A 21944-nucleotide genomic window follows, 5' to 3' on the forward strand; every position below is an offset into this window, starting at 1 on the left:
TTGTCCGTTTGGTTCTGACCTGGCTTGTTGACTACTCCGTACGTCTCATCGTACTCTACCCTGGTCCAGAGAACACTAGCACCTGTATTAGGGAACCTTGTCTGAGGGCTGCCACCTGGTGTCAGACGTAGATAGGTCCAAACCTCCTTGTGGGGGTCCCTGGTGAATACCACCAGCACGTTAGACTCCTTGCCTCAGTACTGGGGCTCATCTGTCCCAAAATACGGATTAGAATCCATTACCTATCCGAGAGTTGTGAAAAGGAGAGGCAGGCAGGTAGGTGGGCACAAGACAGTGAAGGGTCCTGCTCGTGAGAGCATACAATCTAGTAGTGAGCTTATAGCGAATTGTCAACATGTGTGTACTGTTTATAATAAATATATTCGTTTGTAACCTACCAGTGCCAAAGAAAAAACAGGATTTGTGCATTTTCCCCACAAAAAGCTCTAGTCCAATAATAGCATAAATAATAATAACAAACAAGACCAAGAGAGCGATGTGCAGCAGGGGAACCATGGCTTTAATGATGGAGTTCAGGACAACTTGTAAACCTACAGGAAGAAGGAAGAAGAAGAGATGTTATGTTATTAAATGCAGAGACGGAAACAGTATGCGCAAATTATTAAAAGCTTATAAAGAAATGCAACAAAAGGTGCAGCTCATAACAACAGGCGAATATATGCTTACGTGCTGGTCTTACGTGAGAACGCCACTCCCTAACCCCATTCCGGGCGTTTCGATCATAACTGTAGATGCGATCAGAATGCATCTGTCTCTACATTTTCGGAATTGTGCGCAATCACTTACTGAGAAAACGCAGTTATTCTATTCACACAAACAGCGCACTGTGGGCCTGATTCAGCACAGAACGGAATTGCAAAGCTGCATGCAAGCAACTCTGCAATTCCGTCCTTGCAATTATGGCAATGCAGTAGGAGGCTTCATGCCTCCTGCATGCATTACTTATCAGAGCTGCGTCCAAGGATGCAGCATCGCATAATCTGCAATATCAACGGCCGGCCAAATGACTCATGGGGGCAGGCAAGCTGGCCGCCGCAGATACAAGAAAGAGGCCAGGAAATCTTCATCAGCCGAAGGAGATCCAGGCCTCCCCCCCCCCCCCTCCAACGGCATCGACACGCCTCAGTTTTGGAAAATGGAGGCCGCCGCCCTCTCCCCGCCACGAACGACAGCAGACTGTCAATCATTGACAGTCTGCTGCCGATTTGCATGCGATCACACAGAACCCGTACTGCACATGCGCAGTATGAGTCCGGTGCCAGCGCAGATTCCCGACCATCACTGCTGAATATGGCCCTGTGAACGCTGCGTCAGCCCCACAATGTGTATATAGAGGCAATGTACCAAGTAAACAATGTTCTAAGCTTCTCAAGGGATGGGTTCAAGCGTTTAATAGATCTAAAGGCTAGAGAACAGAACATGTACACATAACTTTGTGTTCAGAAACACACACACACACAAAAACTCTGGGTGCATGGCCTGACTTTCCGAGGCACAGTGCAGCTGGAAGGCCTGTAATTGGACTTCCAATTCTATCATAAAAAAAAACCAATAAAAATAATAATGGTCGCACATGTTTATAAAACAGAATAACATGGAAGTGGAACATCTGTCATTAGAAAAAATGCTTAATTTAAATGAATAAAGCATTTTCCCATCTTTACCTGCTGCTATCATCATGGTGTCTTAAAAGGATTGTGAAAGTACTGTACTTGCACGGTGAGGGCTATCAATGGGGAAACCCAGTTTTTCCGGGGTTGCGCACCAGATGCCAGCGCCCGGGATTCTGAAGGTCGGAATCCCAACACCGGCATCCTGACAGGGTCAGGATACCCTAACCCTGCCGCACCGGTGCCTGAACCTATCCTCCCCCCCTAGTGCCTAATCCTAACCTCCCCCTCCCCGCACCCTAAATCTAACACTCCCCCTATTACCGAACCCTAAGGCTAACCCACCCCCTAACCCCGCTACTTACCTTTGAGATTTTAGCGGTGGGGATGCCGAAGCCCTATTTCCATTGGGGTGTGCCGTTAGGGATAGCCCTAACTTCTGCAAAAGTACTTGGTTTTGGCCAGAGAAAGGGGTTAGGTCTCTTTCATAAACACACTCCTGTATCTTGAATTTGCTGATCTCATGGTGTTTTTGTACTAAGGCGCTGTGCTCAGCGCTTTCATATTATACAATGTCTAATGCACTTTCTTAAGAACTTTGACACTTTTAGATATAAGGGATCTTGCTCAGTCATGTAACCTGATGTGATCCTTACTGTTTCTTACGTCTTTTCCCAGATTTATTAGAATTTAAACTAATTTTTAATCTGTTTTATATATTTATATTGATCGATTTACTACCTTATGCTAATGCGAGAATCCGTGAGGCTAATGTGTCGTGCGTCTGATAGTGCAAACCCGTGCCGCCCACTGATTTACGCTAGCTACCACAACCGCCATCATTAATATCGCCACTTGCACCAGCCCCATGCTAAGTGGAAGAGCCCAATCAGAGACAGGCTTCTCTTCCCTGTACGCACCACTCAGAATCGTATGGAGCATTGGATACACGCACATGACACTCCCACAAGACAGGACGGTTCAGTGAGCTCATATTGTTGCCACCCAGAAATGCCAAATTTCACGGAAGGACAGATCTGGGCAAGTTCCATATAACTCAGAATAGGACCGACCTACACAGAAATGCGTAAATTCCCATTATTGCATTATATGCAAAAACTCTCCATTTGCGTCAATACACAGAGATCCAACTGAATCACAACCACAATTGTGAAGATGAATAATAATTAGTGTATGGGACTTGCTGCATATTAAGACACTCAGGGCTCAATCCAATTAGCCGTGAGTCCCCTTGTGGCGCAAGTAGTGCAGCTGTATGCCACACTTACGGTACCGCCGGACTTGCATATGTGCAACACGGGGATCAGATCAGGTGACAGGAGGGGCGAATTGCATTGCCGTTGCCAGCGTTTCTACGCCCTTCGCGGCTAACTGGATTGAGTCCTTAAAACGATAATTTTTTTGTGTGTGCTAATTACATTTTTACTTAAAGTGAATGTACAGTATTATGAATGTTTAGGTGAGTGATCAATCCTCTGATAAAAACTGTGATGTTATTCCTTTGATTTTAGAACCATCCATGTCAGTTTCAGCCTATCATGTACTCAGCTCTCTACCACTAATCTACTTGTTTTTTTTGTTTTAAAATATTCCCTTTGACAAGTACAGTATATCCTAAGCATGAACAAAATGAAAGAGAATAGTACTTACTGGGCACTCCAGAAACTAATCGCAGGGGACGTAGCACACGAAAGGCTCTTAGAGCTTTTACATCAAAACCACCAGATTTCCCAGTCGAGTGGTTTCCTCCTTCAGCTTCTTTGGTTCCAAAATTGAGTTGTTCCAAAGCTACACTAAACAATCTAAGGCAGGAGAGGAGAAAAAGGCAAGTATTCAAAATAGTGTAGTATGAGAATAACTATCAATGTTTCTATACAATTTAACAAGAAATCAAAACTATTTAAAAACAAGTTATTTTTAATTGACACAGTGCTTTTGTTTTTTAAGATGTCACTCAGCGGTACGCAGTGATATAAAGTTACATTCTTATAACTATTTCTGAAAACCAGAGATATAAATCAGTAAAAAGAAATTCAGAAATAATTAAAATAAGTACCGGATATAAACCTTAGAAGAGAACTGGCACCTTTTTACATTGCAAAAAAAAGCACTGATCTGACAAATCTACATTTACCAACACAAAACGTAAATGATCGGTCAAAAACCAGGTGGCCCTTGGCAAATATTGTAGCACAACCCATAACTAGAGGAAGTAATAAATGAAATGTAGCTACTTATATTAGGAATGTATATACTCAGCATTATTCCAACTAATGGCATTAGGAATAAATTCAGACGGTGTAGTTTTTGTACGGTCAAAATGAGTCATCTACGTACTAAACCCATTATGGACCATTCATGATTTAATGAATCAACGGTCAGTGATATCTTTCAGTTTCAGGCTTTCAATGCAAATACACACACAGGCACAAAGGCTTGTAATTGAAATGGCTATTAAGTTTTATAGTTATTAGTAAGATCATTTGATTACTTAGGTTAGTAGGTTAGCATCATAGGAGTGCTCTGTGAACTAGAATTTTAATTGTAGTTATAGTGGAACTTTGCACTTAAACACCATAGAAACACAGAACAATGCATTATCATATTACATTAAACTTGCATTACTGGGAGATTCACAAATTTGGGGGACTTCCCCAGAGCCAAATGACAACCTGTATCCTGCCTGCTTCGCCAGGGCATTGGGTGGGGTTGTGCTGACATGACTCAATATAAATGGCCTCATCACCTGGAACGGTCGAGAGGCTCTAGAAAATCAGGTAGTGTCCCAGACAGCCTGGAAGAGTGAGCAAGTCGCCCGGAGCCACCCCCAACTTTCGGAAAGTGGGTGGTACAGACGGCTGATGATCCGATTTGCCAGGCCTTCAGCACGCCCATTTCTGTTGCACCACGCCCCTCACCTTGCCAACCTGGCTGCCCTCTTCCAGAGCAGCCCAGAGGTTGGCAAGTATGTCATAGCCCCACGTTCTTAAAGTAATGCTGTGAACAGCGGACGATGGGCCGCAACGATACAATTCCTAGCACTACACCCCGTCACTCACAGCTGGACCTCCCCAAATCTACCAGTGAACAGAAAAAGTTGGTAAGTATGAAATAATCGTGATAATATAGTACACTATGTAGACAAGTGATTGGACACTGACAGCAAATAGATCAACAAGATTTTATTGATGTCAGTACTTTGTAGGTCCACCACGTGCAGTGATTACTGCCGACATCCTTCTTGGCAAACTGTCCACAAGTTCCTGGACAACAGCAGGCGGTATGTTTTGCCGCCTTAAGTACAGTGACCGACTGTGACACTGTAGAAGCCTAGAACGCACCCGTCGCTCCAACTCATCCCAGAGGTTTCTCAATCGGGTTAAGAACTGGACTCTGAGCTGGCCTGTCCATCCGGGTTACCAAATTTTCTGTATGCCAGTCCAGCGTCGCCCTGGAAACATGACAGTTGGCATTGTTGTCCTGATAAAAACATTCGTTGTTTCTGTAGAACTGCAAGTGCATGGGCCTCCCTACCAAGTGTTCTTATTGAAACTAATGGCCATTTGGAATCGTGTGCAATGGTATGCATTTCGCTTGCGCGGGGGTGTCCAATCACTTTTGTCTACATAGTGTATATGGATAGATACTATAATAACGTTTTTAAAACAAAGCCCCACAAAGGGCCTGTTTTAAGAAACCCACAGCCAACCCAATGTAAAGCAAACATAAGCTATGTGATTATAAATTGTCCCATTGTACCTTTGATATAATACCTGCTTTAAAGGAGGCTGGATAAAACAAAATAAAGTCAGATGTTAATAGTAAAAAATATGTACAGACTGGCAGTGTAATGGCTCCATGTTCATTTCCCAATAAATAAAAATCAGTCCAATAGGACTTGGAAACCTACCGTATATACTCGAGTATAAGCCGAGTTTTTCAGCACATTTTTTGTGCTGAAAAAGCACCCCCTCGGCTTATACTGGAGTCATGCCCGCATGGTACGCTGCTGAGTAGCGTACCATGCGGGCCGCGGTGCAGACTGTGTCACTGTGACACAGCCTGCATCGCGTGTGTAGCGCTGACCGGACGGAGTTCGGTCAGCACTACACACTGCTAAACACACAGCCGCCGAAGCCGGCAGCTATGTGTTTGGTGTAATCAGCAGCCGCTGAGAGTCTGTCAGACTCTCAGCGGCTACTGCTGCTCCCACTGCGGGAGCCATCTTCCGGCTCCCGCAGTGGGTAATGGGAGAGACGTCGTCATGACGACGTCTCTCCCATTATGCAAAGCGGCGGAGGAGCCTGTAGCAGCGTCGGGACCAGGAGCGGGGTTACAGGTAAGTGTTTTTTTTTTTACATTTCTTTCTACTGGGGGGGCTACTACCGGAGGGTACTACCAGGGGGGGGATATCATTACTGGGGGCACTACCAGAGGGGGGGGATTAATAATGGGGGAACTACCAGGGGGGGGATGTTGCTACTGGGGGCACTACCAGGGAGGGGGGGAATACTGGTGGCACTATAAGGGGGGATGTTGCTACTGGGGGCACTACCAGGGGGGGTTAATACTGGGGGCACTACCAGGGGGGGATATTGCTACTGGGGGCACTACCAGGGAGGGGGGGAATACTGGGGGCACTACAAGGGGGGATGTTGCTACTGGGGGCACTACCAGGGGGGGTTAATACTGGGGGCACTACCAGGGGGGGATATTGCTACTGGGGGCACTACCAGGGGGGGGATTAATACTGGGGGCACTACCAGGGGGGGATGTTGCTACTGGGGGCACTACCAGGGGGGGTTAATACTGGGGGCACTACCAAGGGGGGATATTGCTACTGGGGGCACTACCAGGGGGGGATTAATATTGGGGGCACTACCAGGGGGGATGTTGCTACTGGGGGCACTACCAGGGGGGGACTAATACTGGGGGCACTACCAGGGGGGGATATTGCTACTGGGGGCACTACCAGGGGGGTATTACTACTGGGGGCACTACCAGGGGGGGATTACTACTGGGGACAGTACCAGAGGGGGGATTACTACCAGTAGCTGCTGCATTTCCCACCCTAGGCTTATACTCGAGTCAATAAGTTTTCCCAGTTTTTTGTGGTAAAATTAGGTACCTCGGCTTATATTCGGGTCGACTTATACTCGAGTATATACGGTATATTTATTTATTTTTGCTCAAAGCGATTTCAAATAAAAAGTAGACACATATAATAAAGTATATTAAGCATGTGACTATTATAAGAAAAACAGTCATGTTGCAAGATATCTGTTAAAGGTTTACAGATTACGTGTTACAAATGGTTGCCGTGGAAACAGTTTAGCTCTCACTGTTCAGTAAACAATCTGTACACACTGTCACAAACTCATGACAGCTCTCACTTCATTAGGACTGAGATATGTGAAATCATGGCTGAAACAAGTGCCAAAGTGCTATCACTTAGAAGCATGTATTCATTCCAATAACTTCACATCTAATTTGTATAGGAGAAAATGTGCTGTAATATATAGCAACCAATGATTTCCTATTGTAAATCCAACCAAAAAAAAATAACGACAGGTCTGTGGCTTGTAGCACCTCGTGTCTGTGTATGAACTTTGACAAATGTCCCCCAGTATCTCCTTTCAGATCTGCTTTTCATAAGTTATTAGTATAATAAAGTATAATAAAGAACTTACCCTACAATTACTATGACAAAATCCAACAAGTTCCACCCGTTCCTTACATATGCATTGGGATGCATTACTAGACCATATGCTATAATCTTCAAAAAGGTTTCAATGGTAAAAATGATGAGGAAGGCATACTCTACTTTTTCCTAGAGAGAAAGGAGGACACAATTCAGATTGTAGAGTGAACAATAATACCTTCATTGATGCAGACAATTCGGTTAATGCTTATTCTTGTAGATGAGGTTCAAATGGAAACTATAATGAAAATATTTGGTATAACAACGCAGACCCTATGTGGACAGTAGAAATACATACGAAACATTAAAATACAGTCAAATGCTTAGGCCGGGTACCAATCAGACGACAAGCAATTGGCATGATGGCTGACCCAATTTCCCTTGTGCCCAGAACAAATTATATTTAGAGAACGATTCATCGTGTCATTTGATCGTATACGATTTATCGTTGCTGCTGCACACACTAGAACAACCATCTTTACAATCACTGCTGGGAGTAGCAAGAGGCGACATCTTCACAGGCCAAATCAGAATGACATATCTATCGCCTGGTCGTTTGGCCGGCCATACACACTACACAATGTGCACCACATCTTCTGACTGACCGTGCAGCATGGCCAACCAGAGGATGTCGTATACGAGTAGCGGGAGCGTGCCTTTGTACATACACACTACATGATATACACGATTTCTCTTTCCAATTTGACAAATCGTGCCGATATCATTCCAATATTGTTCTAGTGTGTACCCGGCCTTACATTACATTTTTAAAGGAACATTTGTGGGTTAAACATTGATACCAGAGTGTAAAATGTTTACATACAGTAGACTTTTTATACAAAGAAACATCTTTACAGAAAAATAAATGTTCGATTAATATATCCTAATCTGAGATAACGTATTCAGTTTGGTAAAAATGTGTGTACATTATTTGCAAATGTTGCATACCATAAGCATACACTACTGTATTATACTGAACTCTCTCAGTGATATACAACAATAAAAAGAAAAACTACTATACCACACCTCCTAACATTATCATAAAATAGGGGCGTGGTCACACCACGCTGGGGGAGTGTCTATGTTGTATGCTGTTATAGCACCGCCCCCAAACCTCAGCCCGTTTCCTAAAAAGAATCATGCATTGCTGAGTGCACTAATTGTTAGTGCACGTGGCCTTCACTCACCACGATAAGTGGGGCACATCTCCTAACATTCAAAATAGGCAGAACCGTCCCCTCAAATTGGGACAGTTAGGAAGAATGCTATACAGCAGTGTTTCTCTACTCCAGTTCTCAAGTACTACCAACAGGTCATGTTTTGTGGATGTCTTTAATCATGTACAGACGAGTTAATCTATTTTCCTGGGTCAGTAATCATCCCAACTGTTTCCAAAGACAGAAGTCCTAAAAACATGACCTGTTGGGAAACTTGATGGTTGATGTTGAGAACCGCTGGTATACAGCAAGTAGTACAAAATACTCTCCCACTCCTCATCTACACACAACTGCTTACATTCACCTTTCCCTGTTATCCTACCTCACCCTCTCCATGCTGCTCCCTATATCTATCATCCTATTTATCCCTCTCCATCATTACTTCTCCTGCACCACTTCCTTCCCTTGCACAATCTCACCCAACCCTGGCCCTGTACAATCCCTACTATCCGGCCACACTCCACCCTTTATCCCTAAAACTTTCCATCCGCCATTTACTTTCATCTACTTCATTTTACTTTTTCATCTCTCCACAAACAACCCTCCGTTTCCTGTGTACTCTGGTACACAATATACTCTGGTACACAATATACTCTGGCACACAATATACTCTGGTACACAATATACTCTGGCACACAATATACTCTGGCACACAATATAGTCTGGTACACAATATACTCTGGTACACAATATAGTCTGGCACACAATATATTCTGTTATACAATATACTCTGTTACACAATATATTCTGTTACACAATATACTCTGGCACACAATATACTCTGTTACACAATATGCTCTGTTACACAATATATTCTGGTACACAATATACTCTGTTACACAATATATTCTGTTACACAATATACTCTGGCACACAATATACTCTGGCACAAAATATATTCTGGCACACAATATACTCTGGTACACAATATACTCTGACACACAATATATTCTGGTACACGATATAGTCTGGTACAAGATATAGGGCCTCATTCAGACCCACTCGCAAGCGGCTGTCCGCTCGCAAGTGGGTCGATGGTGTGCACTGCGTATGCCCACGACGGAGGGAGCTCCGTCGTGCGCATGCACGAGACGCGACGAGCGAAGGACTTTCCTTCGCTCGTTGTGTCTGATCAAAGGGGGCGTGCTGTCGATGTTGATTGACAGCACGCCCCCTTTGGTGGGCATGCCGGGGGCGTGCCTGCCAGACGGAGGCGTTCCCAAGGGAACGCCTACCGTCAGAAGCCAGCCCCACTGACATCACTAGTGATGTCAGTGGGAGTGATTTTGGCTCTGATAGAGCCAAAATCACTCCAGGGCTTGTGGTCGAAAACCCTGACCACAGGCTTCTGGTCGCACTGGCGATGGTCGCGATGGTCAAGACCATCACGACCATCATCCTGCACGCTCGTATGTGCTGTGGGTGGTGACCCACAGCTATACGAGCGTCCAGGAGGACGCTCCATTTTTATGGAGGACGGCCCTCATTCAGAGCGAGCGCTCTGCTCAGAGCGTCCGGCTCTGAATGAGGGCCATAGTCTGTTACACGATATATTCTGGTACACAATATACTCTGGCACACAATATACTCTGTTACACAATATACTCTGGTACACAATATACTCTGGTACACAATATACTCTGGCACACAATATACTCTGTTACACAATATACTCTGGCACACAATATATTCTGGTACAAGATATAGTCTGGTACACAATATACTCTGTTACACAATATATTCTGGTACACAATATACTCTGTTACACAATATATTCTGGTACACAATATACTCTGTTACACAATATACTCTGTTACACAATATATTCTGTTACACAATATATTCTGGTACACAATATAGTCTGTTACACAATATACTCTGTTACACAATATACTCTGGCACAAAATATGCTCTGATACACAGTATACTCTGATGCACAATATAGTCTGATGCACAATATAGTCTGATGCACAATATATTCTGGTACACAATATACTCTGGTACACAATATAGGGGCATATTCAATTAGGTGCGAAAAGTCCTGTACCTTTCGCATCCCGGACTTTTCGCCGACATCGCTGGTTTTCCATGCGAAAAAGTATTGCGCTTGTTCCCACATATCCCCGTATTCCGTATTTAATTAGAAATCAGCGAAAACGGGACCCGTCGAAACGCAAACAGGCGAAAAGTCCTGTCAGATTTGGGGAGATCAGCCTGACATCCCCCAAAAGTTGCACTGACATTAGGGATCACTTTAGATCCCCCCGAATAGGCCTGCTGAAGACATTTGGGGTACTTAAATGCTCTCAATAGCTGCTAATTAGTGTATTTGCACAAGTGGTGAAGAATAGCATTTAGAAGTTTTTTAAGCTGAAAATAAGTAGTCCCAGCAAATTTGGGGTACATTAAAATATGCTTGCACCCATTTTCAAGTTGGTAAAGTGAAGTTTAAAAAAACTTAAACAATCCACCTGCCACAACCACCTGCAAACTTAAAAACACCTGGGGCATACTTGGGGACCTCCGTAGAGTCCATTTTAAATTTGTCCCCCAACTTTGTATACGAATGTATACGAGGTAAGGCAGCCTTAATAAAGCAGCCCGTAGGCGAAACGCGCATCAGCGTTTCCAGCACACACCGCTGTTAGATAAGTTATGAGTTAACCTGTGATTCGTGGCATACTGAGAACACAGCTGACCATAGCTTTACCTCGTATACATTCTGTATCATCCCTGCAACAGTATATAGACGGAGGAATATATGCACGATTTAAAATGATACTAACACGAGTGATTGATTGTATTACAACTAAACATGTGACTCAGAGGTTAAACTGAGTATATCTCTTGTATTTTCCCCGCTACATTTTACAGACGGGTGAATGATTGCATTCTGTATAAAAAATATGAACATGACCGACTGAATATATTATAAACAGATACGTGGTTCATAGTATATATTATGTGAAACAGAATTGCATTTCACATTATTTCTTTCTCCCCTTGGTGCATAATCAAAGTGGAGAACTGGTTGTGCAAGGTGCAATTACATATGAATGACAGGTAGATAGTATTAACAAGATCCCCTTTGAGTAGAGGTATCTGGACACAGGCAACTAATGTTGCAATAATATTACACAATCTATCTGTCGTTATCCCCTGCAGGGTGCTTTTTGCCCTCCAGAAGGAGGGCAGGGCGCCGCGCCCCGCTAAAACAGCCTAGCGGGAACGCTAAGTATCACAGATACAGTATCTCCTGCTTACCTTTCTCTCCCGATGTGGTCTGCTATCCCCATACACTAGTATCACAGATATCTCCTGCTTACCTTTCTCTCCTGATGTGGCCTTCTCTCCCCATACACTAGTATCACAGATATCTCCTGCTTATCTTTCTCTCCTGATGTGGTCTGCTCTCCCTATATACTAGTAATACAGATATCTCCTGCTTACCTTTCTCTCCCGATGCGGTCTGCTATCCCCATACACTAGTATCACAGATATCTCCTGCTTATCTTTCTCTCCTGATGTGGTCTGCTATCCCCATACACTAGTATCACAGATATCTCCTGTTTACCTTTCTCTCCTGATGTGGTCTGCTCTCCCTATATACTAGTAATACAGATATCTCCTGCTTACCTTTCTCTCCCGATGTGGTCTGCTATCCCCATACACTAGTATCACAGATATCTCCTGCTTATCTTTTTCTCCTGATGTGGTCTGCTCTCCCTATATACTAGTAATACAGATATCTCCTGCTTACCTTTCTCTCCTGATGTGGTCTGCTATCCCTATATACTAGTAATACAGATATCTCCTGCTTACCTTTCTCTCCCGATGTGGTCTGCTATTCCCATACACTAGTATCACAGATATCTCCTGCTTATCTTTCTCTCCTGATGTGGTCTTCTATCCCCATACACTAGTATCACAGATATCTCCTGCTTACCATTCTCTCCTGATGTGGTCTGCTCTCCCCATACACTAGTAATACAGATATCTCCTGCTTACCTTTCTCTCCTGATGTGGCCTACTGTCCCCATACACTAGTATCACAGATATCTACTGCTTACCTTTCTCTCCCGATGTGGCCTGCTCTCCCTATACACTAGTATCACAGATATCTCCTGCTTACCATTCTCTCCTGATGTGGCCCGCTCTCCCTATACACTAGTATCACAGATATCTCTAATTAGCAGCTATTGAGAGCATTTAAGAACCCCAAATGTCTCCTGCTTACCTTTCTCTCCTGATGTGGTCTGCTCTCCCCATACACTAGTAATACTGATATCTCCTGCTTACCTTTATCTCCCGATGTGGTCTGCTCTCCCCATACACTAGTATCACAGATATCTTCTGCTTATCATTCTCTCCAGGTGTGGCCTGCTGTCCCCATACACTAGTATCACAGATATCTCCTGCTTATCTTTCTCTCCTGATGTGGCCTGCTCTCCCCATACACTAGTATCACAGATATCTCCTGCTTAGCTTTCTCTCCTGATGTGGCCTGCTCTCCCCATACACTAGTATCACAGATATCTCCTGCTTATCTTTCTCTCCTGATGTGGTCTGCTCTCCCTATATACTAGTAATACAGATATCTCCTGCTTACATTTCTCTCCCGATGTGGTCTGCTATTCCCATACACTAGTATCACAGATATCTCCTGCTTATCTTTCTCTCCTGATGTGGTCTGCTATCCCCATACACTAGTATCACCGATATCTCCTGCTTACCATTCTCTCCTGATGTGGTCTGCTCTCCCCATACACTAGTAATACAGATATCTCCTGCTTACCTTTCTCTCCTGATGTGGCCTACAGTCCCCATACACTAGTATCACAGATATCTACTGCTTACCTTTCTCTCCCAATGTGGCCTGCTCTCCCTATACACTAGTATCACAGATATCTACTGCTTACCATTCTCTCCTGATGTGGCCCGCTCTCCCTATACACTAGTATCACAGATATCTCTAATTAGCAGCTATTGAGAGCATTTAAGTACCCCAAATGTCTCCTGCTTACCTTTCTCTCCAGATGTGGTCTGCTCTCCCCATACACTAGTAATACTGATATCTCCTGCTTACCTTTATCTCCTGATGTGGTCTGCTCTCCCCATACACTAGTATCACAGATATCTTCTGCTTATCATTCTCTCCAGATGTGGCCTGCTGTCCCCATACACTAGTATCACAGATATCTCCTGCTTATCATTCTCTCCAGATGTGGCCTGCTATCCCCCATACACTAGTATCACATACATCTCCTGCTTACCTTTATCTCCCGATGTGGCCTGCTCTCCCCATACACTAGTATCACGGATATCTTCTGCTTATCATTCTCTCCAGATGTGGCCTGCTGTCCCCATACACTAGTATCACAGATATCTCCTACTTATCATTCTCTCCAGATGTGGCCTGCTATCCCCATACACTAGTATCACAGATATCTCCTGCTTACCTTTCTGTCCCGATGTGGTCTGCTATCCCCATATACTAGTAATACAGATATCTCCTGCTTACCATTCTCTCCCGATGTGGCCCGCTCTCCCCATACACTAGTGTTACATATATCTCCTGCTTACCTTTCTCTCCCGATGTGGCCTGCTCTCCCCATATACTAGTATCACAGATATCTCCTGCTTACCTTTCACTCCCGATGTAGCCCGCTCTCCCCATACACTAATATCACATATCTCCTGCTTAGTCCGTTTGGACTTCGAAAACGCTCAAATGAAAACTTTAATCAACCACTAGAGGCACATTGGATGGTGCAGAAATGTCCTTCAATACCATTTATTAATAGATTTATATATCTGTCAATGTTCAATAAAACTAAGCCTACCAACGCTCCTAGTCAAATGATCAATAAAGAAGAGTAGATGGAGGATAAAAATAATAATAAAAATAATGTAATAAAAAAGGAAATTAAGGCAGCAATCTCATTCAATAATTATGTTTTTTATTTATTTATTTTTTTATTAAAGATAAATCACTGTAGTGGGCTGTAAGAAAAATGTTGTTAATTTCCATTTGTCCTTGGTTTGTTTCTACAGGCTGCAATAATTCTGCATAGTGTCAACAACCGCAGTCACAGCTTTTGGAATGCCCTTCTGAGCTGTCTGGACTATGCACTGTAAAATCCTCACCATCCCTCCTCTACCTCCACATGATAATGTCGAGTTTAGCTGCCTGCAGTTGATCTGTGCTTTCCAGATTAATGTTAGTAACGTGACATACAGTATACTCATGCTAGAAAATCATAGGGGCTCATTTATCAACAAGTTTTATCATACACAGCGAGTTTGAAGCTGCCCACACACACAGCGATATTTTACTCGATTTGGCCAATTTCGACGAACCGTGACGACAAATCATGTAAAATATGGCCAAATAGTGAGCGACCACTAACGAGCACGATGCCAATGCGCGTCCCCACTCGTCGTACATCGCATCTTCAGAGCTGCAGTGCTGTAGGGCAGATTTGCCAATCTGGGACACAATGCGCTGGATGCGCGATAGATCTTAAGTCAGGTTGGACATTTTTTACTCCAAATCGTATGTAGGACTGCCGGGGAGCTGAGTTCAGGGGAAATCGCACACATCGTGGGCTCGTGTGCAGATCGCTCAGGGAGGACAGAAACCTCCCGTGGAGCAGAAGAGCTAAAGCTTTTGCCCTTCTGCTCCACGGGAGGTTTCTGTCCTCCCTGAGCTCGCCTTAGGTGTGGGCACCTTTAAAACTCATTGCGTATGATAATGGTGCTCCAACCAATCAGCTCCCAACTGTCATCTGTTTGAAAAATGACAGTTGGGTCCAATTGGCTTGAGCTCCATTTATCATACGCAATGAGTTTTAAAACTTGTTGCGTATGATAAAACTCCTTGATAAATAAGCCCCTATGATTTTCAAGCAGGAGTATACTGTATGTCACTTTACTAACATTACTCTCGTTTTAAATGGGCCCCCATAATGCGCAAACTGTTTTCGTGCTGCGTAAACACAAGCCCTAACCCCCTTAGTCAACCCTTTTCCCAAGATGTTTATTTTGTCCCTAATCTCTCTCCTTTTGGATAACATCTGTGCTTCATAAAAGTGTTGTTCCCAAATTAATAAAGTCTCGTTCTAGGTGTGTGGTTATAAGAAGCCGACCTTTCCAAAACCTTTGAATTCGGGCCTGGTGCCAATTTAAGCACAGAGGTACCCAGGTGTGAAGCTTTGGACCTGTCTGTTCTTATTAGTGATCGGTCATTTGGAGTGACTCAAATACCCAACACAGTGGTTCAAAGTACTGCGGAGGAGATGTATGAAGCGTCGAAGCGGTATCATTATGTGCACGCATACAGCTTCTCCTCGATGTATGATCGAGGCAATATGCGCCCCTGTCATTATTGGTGCTGTTGTCTACAAGATAGCAAGGCCGAAAGCCTGGGCAATGAATGAACGGTCAGTTTGTCTGACCATTTCGCCCACTGCAGCTGTCACTATCGACAGCTACAGCTTGGCGATGCCCTATCCCCACAGCAGGGACAGCGATGTCCCTGCTGCGGTGGCTGCCGGCTCCAGGGCTGCACGCAGGATCTCACGATACTTTCGAGATCCCTCAGTGAAGCCAGCCGGGACTAAGATACAGCGCATCTGCACTAGGCTGATGTGCTGTGTACTCAGGCAGGGATCGCCGGAGGGGGGAGTTAACACTCCCCCGCTCCGGCCGGCGAGATGCTCATACATCTCATCGTTAGTGCTTCCTGCTTCGCCTCGGTAAAGAGGCAAAGCAGGATGCGATATAGCGGCACTTAACGTGCTGCTATAATACATTCCTCCCCCTTTATCTTAGAGTAACTAAGATAGGGGCACCAAGAACATAGTTACCTTCCAGAGCTGGACCCCATCAAATCGGTGAAAAACTAACTGTAGACTTTTACCTCAATTACTATCCAAGAGGACTGCATTATCAAACATTATTTATTCAGCTAAAAAACAGGTGTGGACAGGGGTTCCCAACCACGGTCCTCAAGGCACACTAACAGTCCAGGTTTTAAGGATAGCCATACTTGAGCACAGGTGTCTTATACCCCTTTTACACCGACCTAAAAATCCTGGGTTGATGAACGTGAACGCACATCAACCCGGGATTTTTGTCAGTGTAAATGGATCCACCCGAGCCCAGAGACCTGGGGACCCAACTCAGGGTTGACCACAGGTCGTTCCCGTGTCACCCTGCAGTGTAAACGGCAAGATCCGGGTCATCGTGACCCGGATCGTGCCACATGCTGCCAGATTGGTCGGCTTCAGTGGCGCTTGGAGATGACATCATCTCCAAGCGTCCAGTGCAACCAGGGCTGGGCCAACCAGCAAGGAGCAGCGCATCCCACCCACCCCCCCGCCTCTGGACCGCTGCGGAGTGAGTTGAGGGACGGGGAGAGGGAGGGGAAAAAGCGCTGCTCACCTGCTCTGGCGTGAACAATGACAACCCGGGCATAGCTCGAGTCGGCGCCACAGTGTAAAAGGGTTCTGTGTCGGGTTTGATCCGGGTTGGAAACATGTTCCAAATCCCGGGTCAGACCCAGGACTTAGGTGTAAAAGATGTCTTAATTAGTATCTCAGTTATTTTGATTTTACCACCTGCGCTCAAGCATGGATATCACTAAAACCAGTACTATTAGTGTGCCTTGAAGACTGAGCTTGTTAATCACTGGTGTGGACAATCATACCCTGTTCAAAGAGGATGCAGTCATATGGTCGACATTCACAATGTCGACAGTTATTATGTCGACACTGTTGAAATTTCTACAGCGACCATGTCGACATCATCAGAATGCTGACATTCTCAGAACATGAACATGTGAAATGCCGACATTCTCACAATGTCGACATTAGAGTCAGGTGACTCAGCAGGAACTGCTCCTTGAATCCACCACCGGGACCCAGAAGATACTGCTGAAGTTGCTGCTGCCATCGGGACCAGAGAAGACACTGCTAGACCACCAGGTACGGTTTGTCCATCATGTCAACATTTCAGCGGTGTCGACATGCTGCATGTTGACATTCAACCATTTCGACATTCTCATGAAGGAGTCCTCATGTCCATCTAATGTGTGCTCAGCTCACAGCCATACACCATGTACTTGAAGCTGGAGCGGAGAAGTGGTGTTTACAGGACCCCTGTGTTACTACAGCTATAGACGTTCCCATCGTACCCAATATGTTTTTTCTCCTGTTCACATGTGCTGTCGTTTTTCTGTGTAAACCGCATAATGTAGTAACATTATTACAGCACATGGCATTTAGATGGCATGAATCTCATCTAATACACCCACTGGAGAATGAGCAGACACGGCATCAAACCTGACAAACTAATCTGGATTAGGCTTTTCTCCCAAAACTTGTGAGTGATAGAAAATGTAACATGAAAGTTAGAAGTAGGTCAGCGCACTGATGCCGAAATAATGCAAGGAAAAGAACGATACTTTTTTGATTAGTGAGGCCAACAACAATCATACGATTAACCTCTTCTGTGCTGGGTGAGGGTCCAGAGGTTCCCAACAAAACGTGGACTAGGTAAAACATTACATTGGATTTAAAAATTCTGAATAGGACATATGTAAAACATTTCACGGCCATTATAGTACACCAACGCCCCTGTCACACAGCACTAGTGTATTTTATATAATCAGGGCCACTTACGGATATTTAAACCAGTGTAATGACCAAATTGCCAGCTACCAGTGATAGGATGGCCGATGTCACCAGATTCTCCCGACATTTATCTTTACATCCACTAACCGAATAAAATGAGTGACTGAACAATATCGTTATCGTTCAATCATACATTAATCGTTCATTAAAATGTCGAAAACAACTGGCGATGCACGCTACCGCCGGTCGTTTCCAACATCAATCATCGCCCGAACATGCCGGTCAATCTGCCGTTAACGACAGATTGGCCATGTACGGGGATGAGGGAGGGTCCTGCACTGAACGACTGATCGCTCAGTATAGGCACAGCACAGACTGTCAAACGACTGCACGATTACAATGTCATAATCGTGCAGTCGTTTCTATGTCTGCTAGTGGATGTGCCCCTTTAGTAAGAAATATCTAGGGAACAGTAGGACACCGTATTGCTGGGTATTGGAGTAAGTGAACACTAAATAACTGTTAAATCATTAATTCTTAAATATTTCCTATATGGGTTTTATACCTCATTATGACCTGCATTTCAGAAAATAAAGCGCTTAAAACAGAGGGCCTGATTCAGAGCCGGACGCTCTTTCAGAGCGCTCGCTCTGAATCAGTGCCCTCCCTCTGAATTTTAGAGCAGCTATAGCGAGTGGCCAAAAAGATGGTCACGATGGTCAAGACCATCGGGCTTGCGACGAGACCCTTATGGTAAGGTACAGTTTCCGCAAGCCCTGGAGTGCTTTTGGCTCTATCAGAGCCAAAAGCACTCCCACTGACATCACTTGTTATGTCAGTGGGGCCGGCCCCAGACGGTAGGCGTTCCCATGGGAACGCCTCCGTCTGGTCAGCCACGCCCCTGGCACGCCCACCAAAGGGGGTGTGCTGTAACTCACCATCGACAGCACGCCCCCTTTGTAGCGAGACCCATAGCGACGGCTTGCCGTCGCTATGCGGGTCTCGCGCATGCGCGCGACGGAGCCGGCTCTCTCGTGCGCATGCGCACTTGGCTAGGTGGGTATTTCATACACACTGCATCCTGTAATGTTCACAAGTATTACCCCCTTTCACACCAAAGGTATAATCCAGGTTATTGCAGGGGCAATTGTCTTGGTGTGGAAGGGTCAACCCGGGTTGTGTGTCCCGGGAATCCGACTGGAACCCGGCACTGACCCGGGTGAAGGTGTGGTGTGACCAGGCTTGCCTGACCCAGGTCGCACTAAAAAGAGCTGATTGGAGCTTCTAGTGCACTTAGAGATGAAGTCATCTCCAAGCACTCTGCAGATCACACATCACACAAGCAGCTGCATTATGCTCTCATGTGCTATGTGAAACAGCTGAAAACAGCAAAAACTCTGGAACTCCGGGTTAAGGCCCCCATACATCAGAGATGGATTGCAGCAATCGTGCAATTTGCAATCGATTGTGTATTAAAATCCTTCCTTTTTCAATCGACTGCAGATTGCAGAATTGCCACAATCGATTGAAAAAGGGAAAGATTTTTATATACAATCGATTGCAAATTGCACGATTGCTGCAATCAATCTCTGATGTATGGGGACCTTAACTCACTGATAACTCATCGGCCATGATTAATGCAATGCAGTGACCAGTCACCACCCACTTTTTATGACCTCATCTTTGTGAACCTCAAAAATTTCCATTTCTAATGGCACACACAAGTTTGTGCAGGTTGACACGGGTTCAGTATGAACGGGGACGACCTGGGAACAACATGGGTCCAACGTGCGGTGTGAAAGGCGTCTGAGAAGCTGTGACACAGGTTGGAAACATGTTCAAAATCTCGGGTCGGATCCGGGATTTTGGTGTGAAAGGGTTATGAATATATGTAAACGTTCCTATACAATTACAGAAATAAAAATGTGTATATTATCTTGCTGTAAGATGAGTGTAAACGATTTTATCCAGCAGCGATCCATGAGAGCCTGCCACTGAATAAAATTCATTTCTCTATAAAAGTCTATTGGGTAAATTTTCTCCCCAAGTTTAATTTTCTATCATTGGGTCACCAGCAGGTCAATAGATTGCTGTCCAGTCAGTTAGCCCTCTGTTCTGAGTATGTGTACCTGGAAAGGGCACCTGGAGCCCCATCTTGGGCTTCCAGGTGAAAATTCAATAAAATCTTTAAAGATACATAAAACAAATAATAAATAAGTAATAATAATAGAAAATAAAAAAAAACATTATTTTACTGGGAAAAACATGCTTTATTTGAATAATAAAGATTTTTTTTTCTCTGCACTGCATCCTGAGGTGGCAATAGTATCGGAGGGCAGCCAGAGGTACAGGTACCAACACCATCCTTGATAAATTTGTAGTAATTAACTATACCCCACGATGGCCAGAGCAGGCTGCCAGGAATGATAAATAAAACTGCAATTCTCTCAGGATTTATGGATCCTCTCCCTTTGATAAATAGGCTACTATCTCAATTCAGATGTCTGGATGAGCTGATGAATTCATCTTAGCTAATCAGAGGGAGTGACTAGAGGTCTGCAAACACCTCAAAGGGTCTCCATGCAGCAGGTGATGCATAAGCTGGGAGCTGAGTGGTGTACTGACTTGGATCCCGGTTAACAGCTGTAGTTCCTAGTACTTAATTCTATTTAATAAGATGTTCACAATGGGGATTCTAAAACAGGTGCGGGGTTGAGGTGTTCAAATGGAATTATGGGTGGATAACCAACATTACTAGAGCTGTCAAGAGGGAGTAAATAGATGTGACACCTTTCACACATTCCGGTACAAGTCTGAGTGTAATCATCATGGATTATTCGCTGCTTTTACCATTGGTCGCTCTGAAGAATTGTGAACTTAAATGAAAGCAAAAACATCTAGAGCGGAGCAGCAGAGAGGCCGCAGGCTGGGGAACCAGGCAGAAGGAAAACGTAAAGAATTAACAGCACAAGAAAAGGACAGAAACCCTGAAACTGAGCAAATTGGAAGTGACATAGAAAACGCTTCTATTATTAATAGGACAGTCAGAGAGGATGTATGCACGGGAGAATCCGCTACAGACATCAACATTTTAAATTATATATGCTATACTCATTCATCTGGGGAATACTATGCATGTCTGGTACAATCTTAAATAAAGCATTGCCAAAATGTGCTATGCTTGATATGTTTAACCGTTTCACTATCAGGACCACAAATAAACAGTGAAGGGATTGTGGGGCCTATTCATCAACACTAAATGGACCGGTAACCATGCAGAAACGCATATTTTAGTTACCGGGCCAGTCATAATCAGGGGTCCGGCAGGATCACCTGATATCAGCAAACTCCGAAAACTTAAAGTTTTCGGAGTCTGCTTACGAGAACAAGCGCCATCTTCAGACAGCATTTGTTCTCGGGTCCTCGCTCCTTCCTATGGGAAGGAGTTCCAGAGATGTGAAGAGGGATCCGTGCGGATCCCTCCGCCGCCTCCTCACTACCTCCCCGGCGGTCACACATGCATAGCCGGGCCGACGGGGAGGAGTTAAGAAACACAGCTACTTCTGTACCTGCGATACTGACTGAGGGGACAGCTGCTTTTTAGAGCAGCTGTCCCTGCACCGGAGTAATGATGAATTGCTCCGGTGTCAAGTTTCCCTCGCTGCGAGTTGGATACTTAAGATTCCCTCCCAGCGAGATGATAACAATCATCGGGGGCCATATGGTCTCTGATGATGAA

The 21944-nt window shown here is 44.6% G+C and overlaps 1 protein-coding gene across 1 annotated transcript in view; it reads right to left on the reverse strand.

The window, feature by feature from the left end:
* CACNA1D (calcium voltage-gated channel subunit alpha1 D) overlaps positions 1-21944 on the reverse strand; it is a 417969-nt gene that overhangs the window by 218445 nt on the left and 177580 nt on the right. The window contains 3 exon segments of the mRNA XM_088478679.1: positions 399-551; positions 3303-3454; positions 7343-7482. Of these exon segments, the coding sequence (XP_088334805.1) occupies positions 399-551; positions 3303-3454; positions 7343-7482 (445 nt within the window).

The sequence above is a fragment of the Taudactylus pleione genome, unplaced genomic scaffold (genome assembly GCF_031769625.1).
Source record: "Taudactylus pleione unplaced genomic scaffold, aTauple2 ptg000217l, whole genome shotgun sequence".
Taxonomy (NCBI): Eukaryota; Metazoa; Chordata; class Amphibia; order Anura; family Myobatrachidae; genus Taudactylus; species Taudactylus pleione.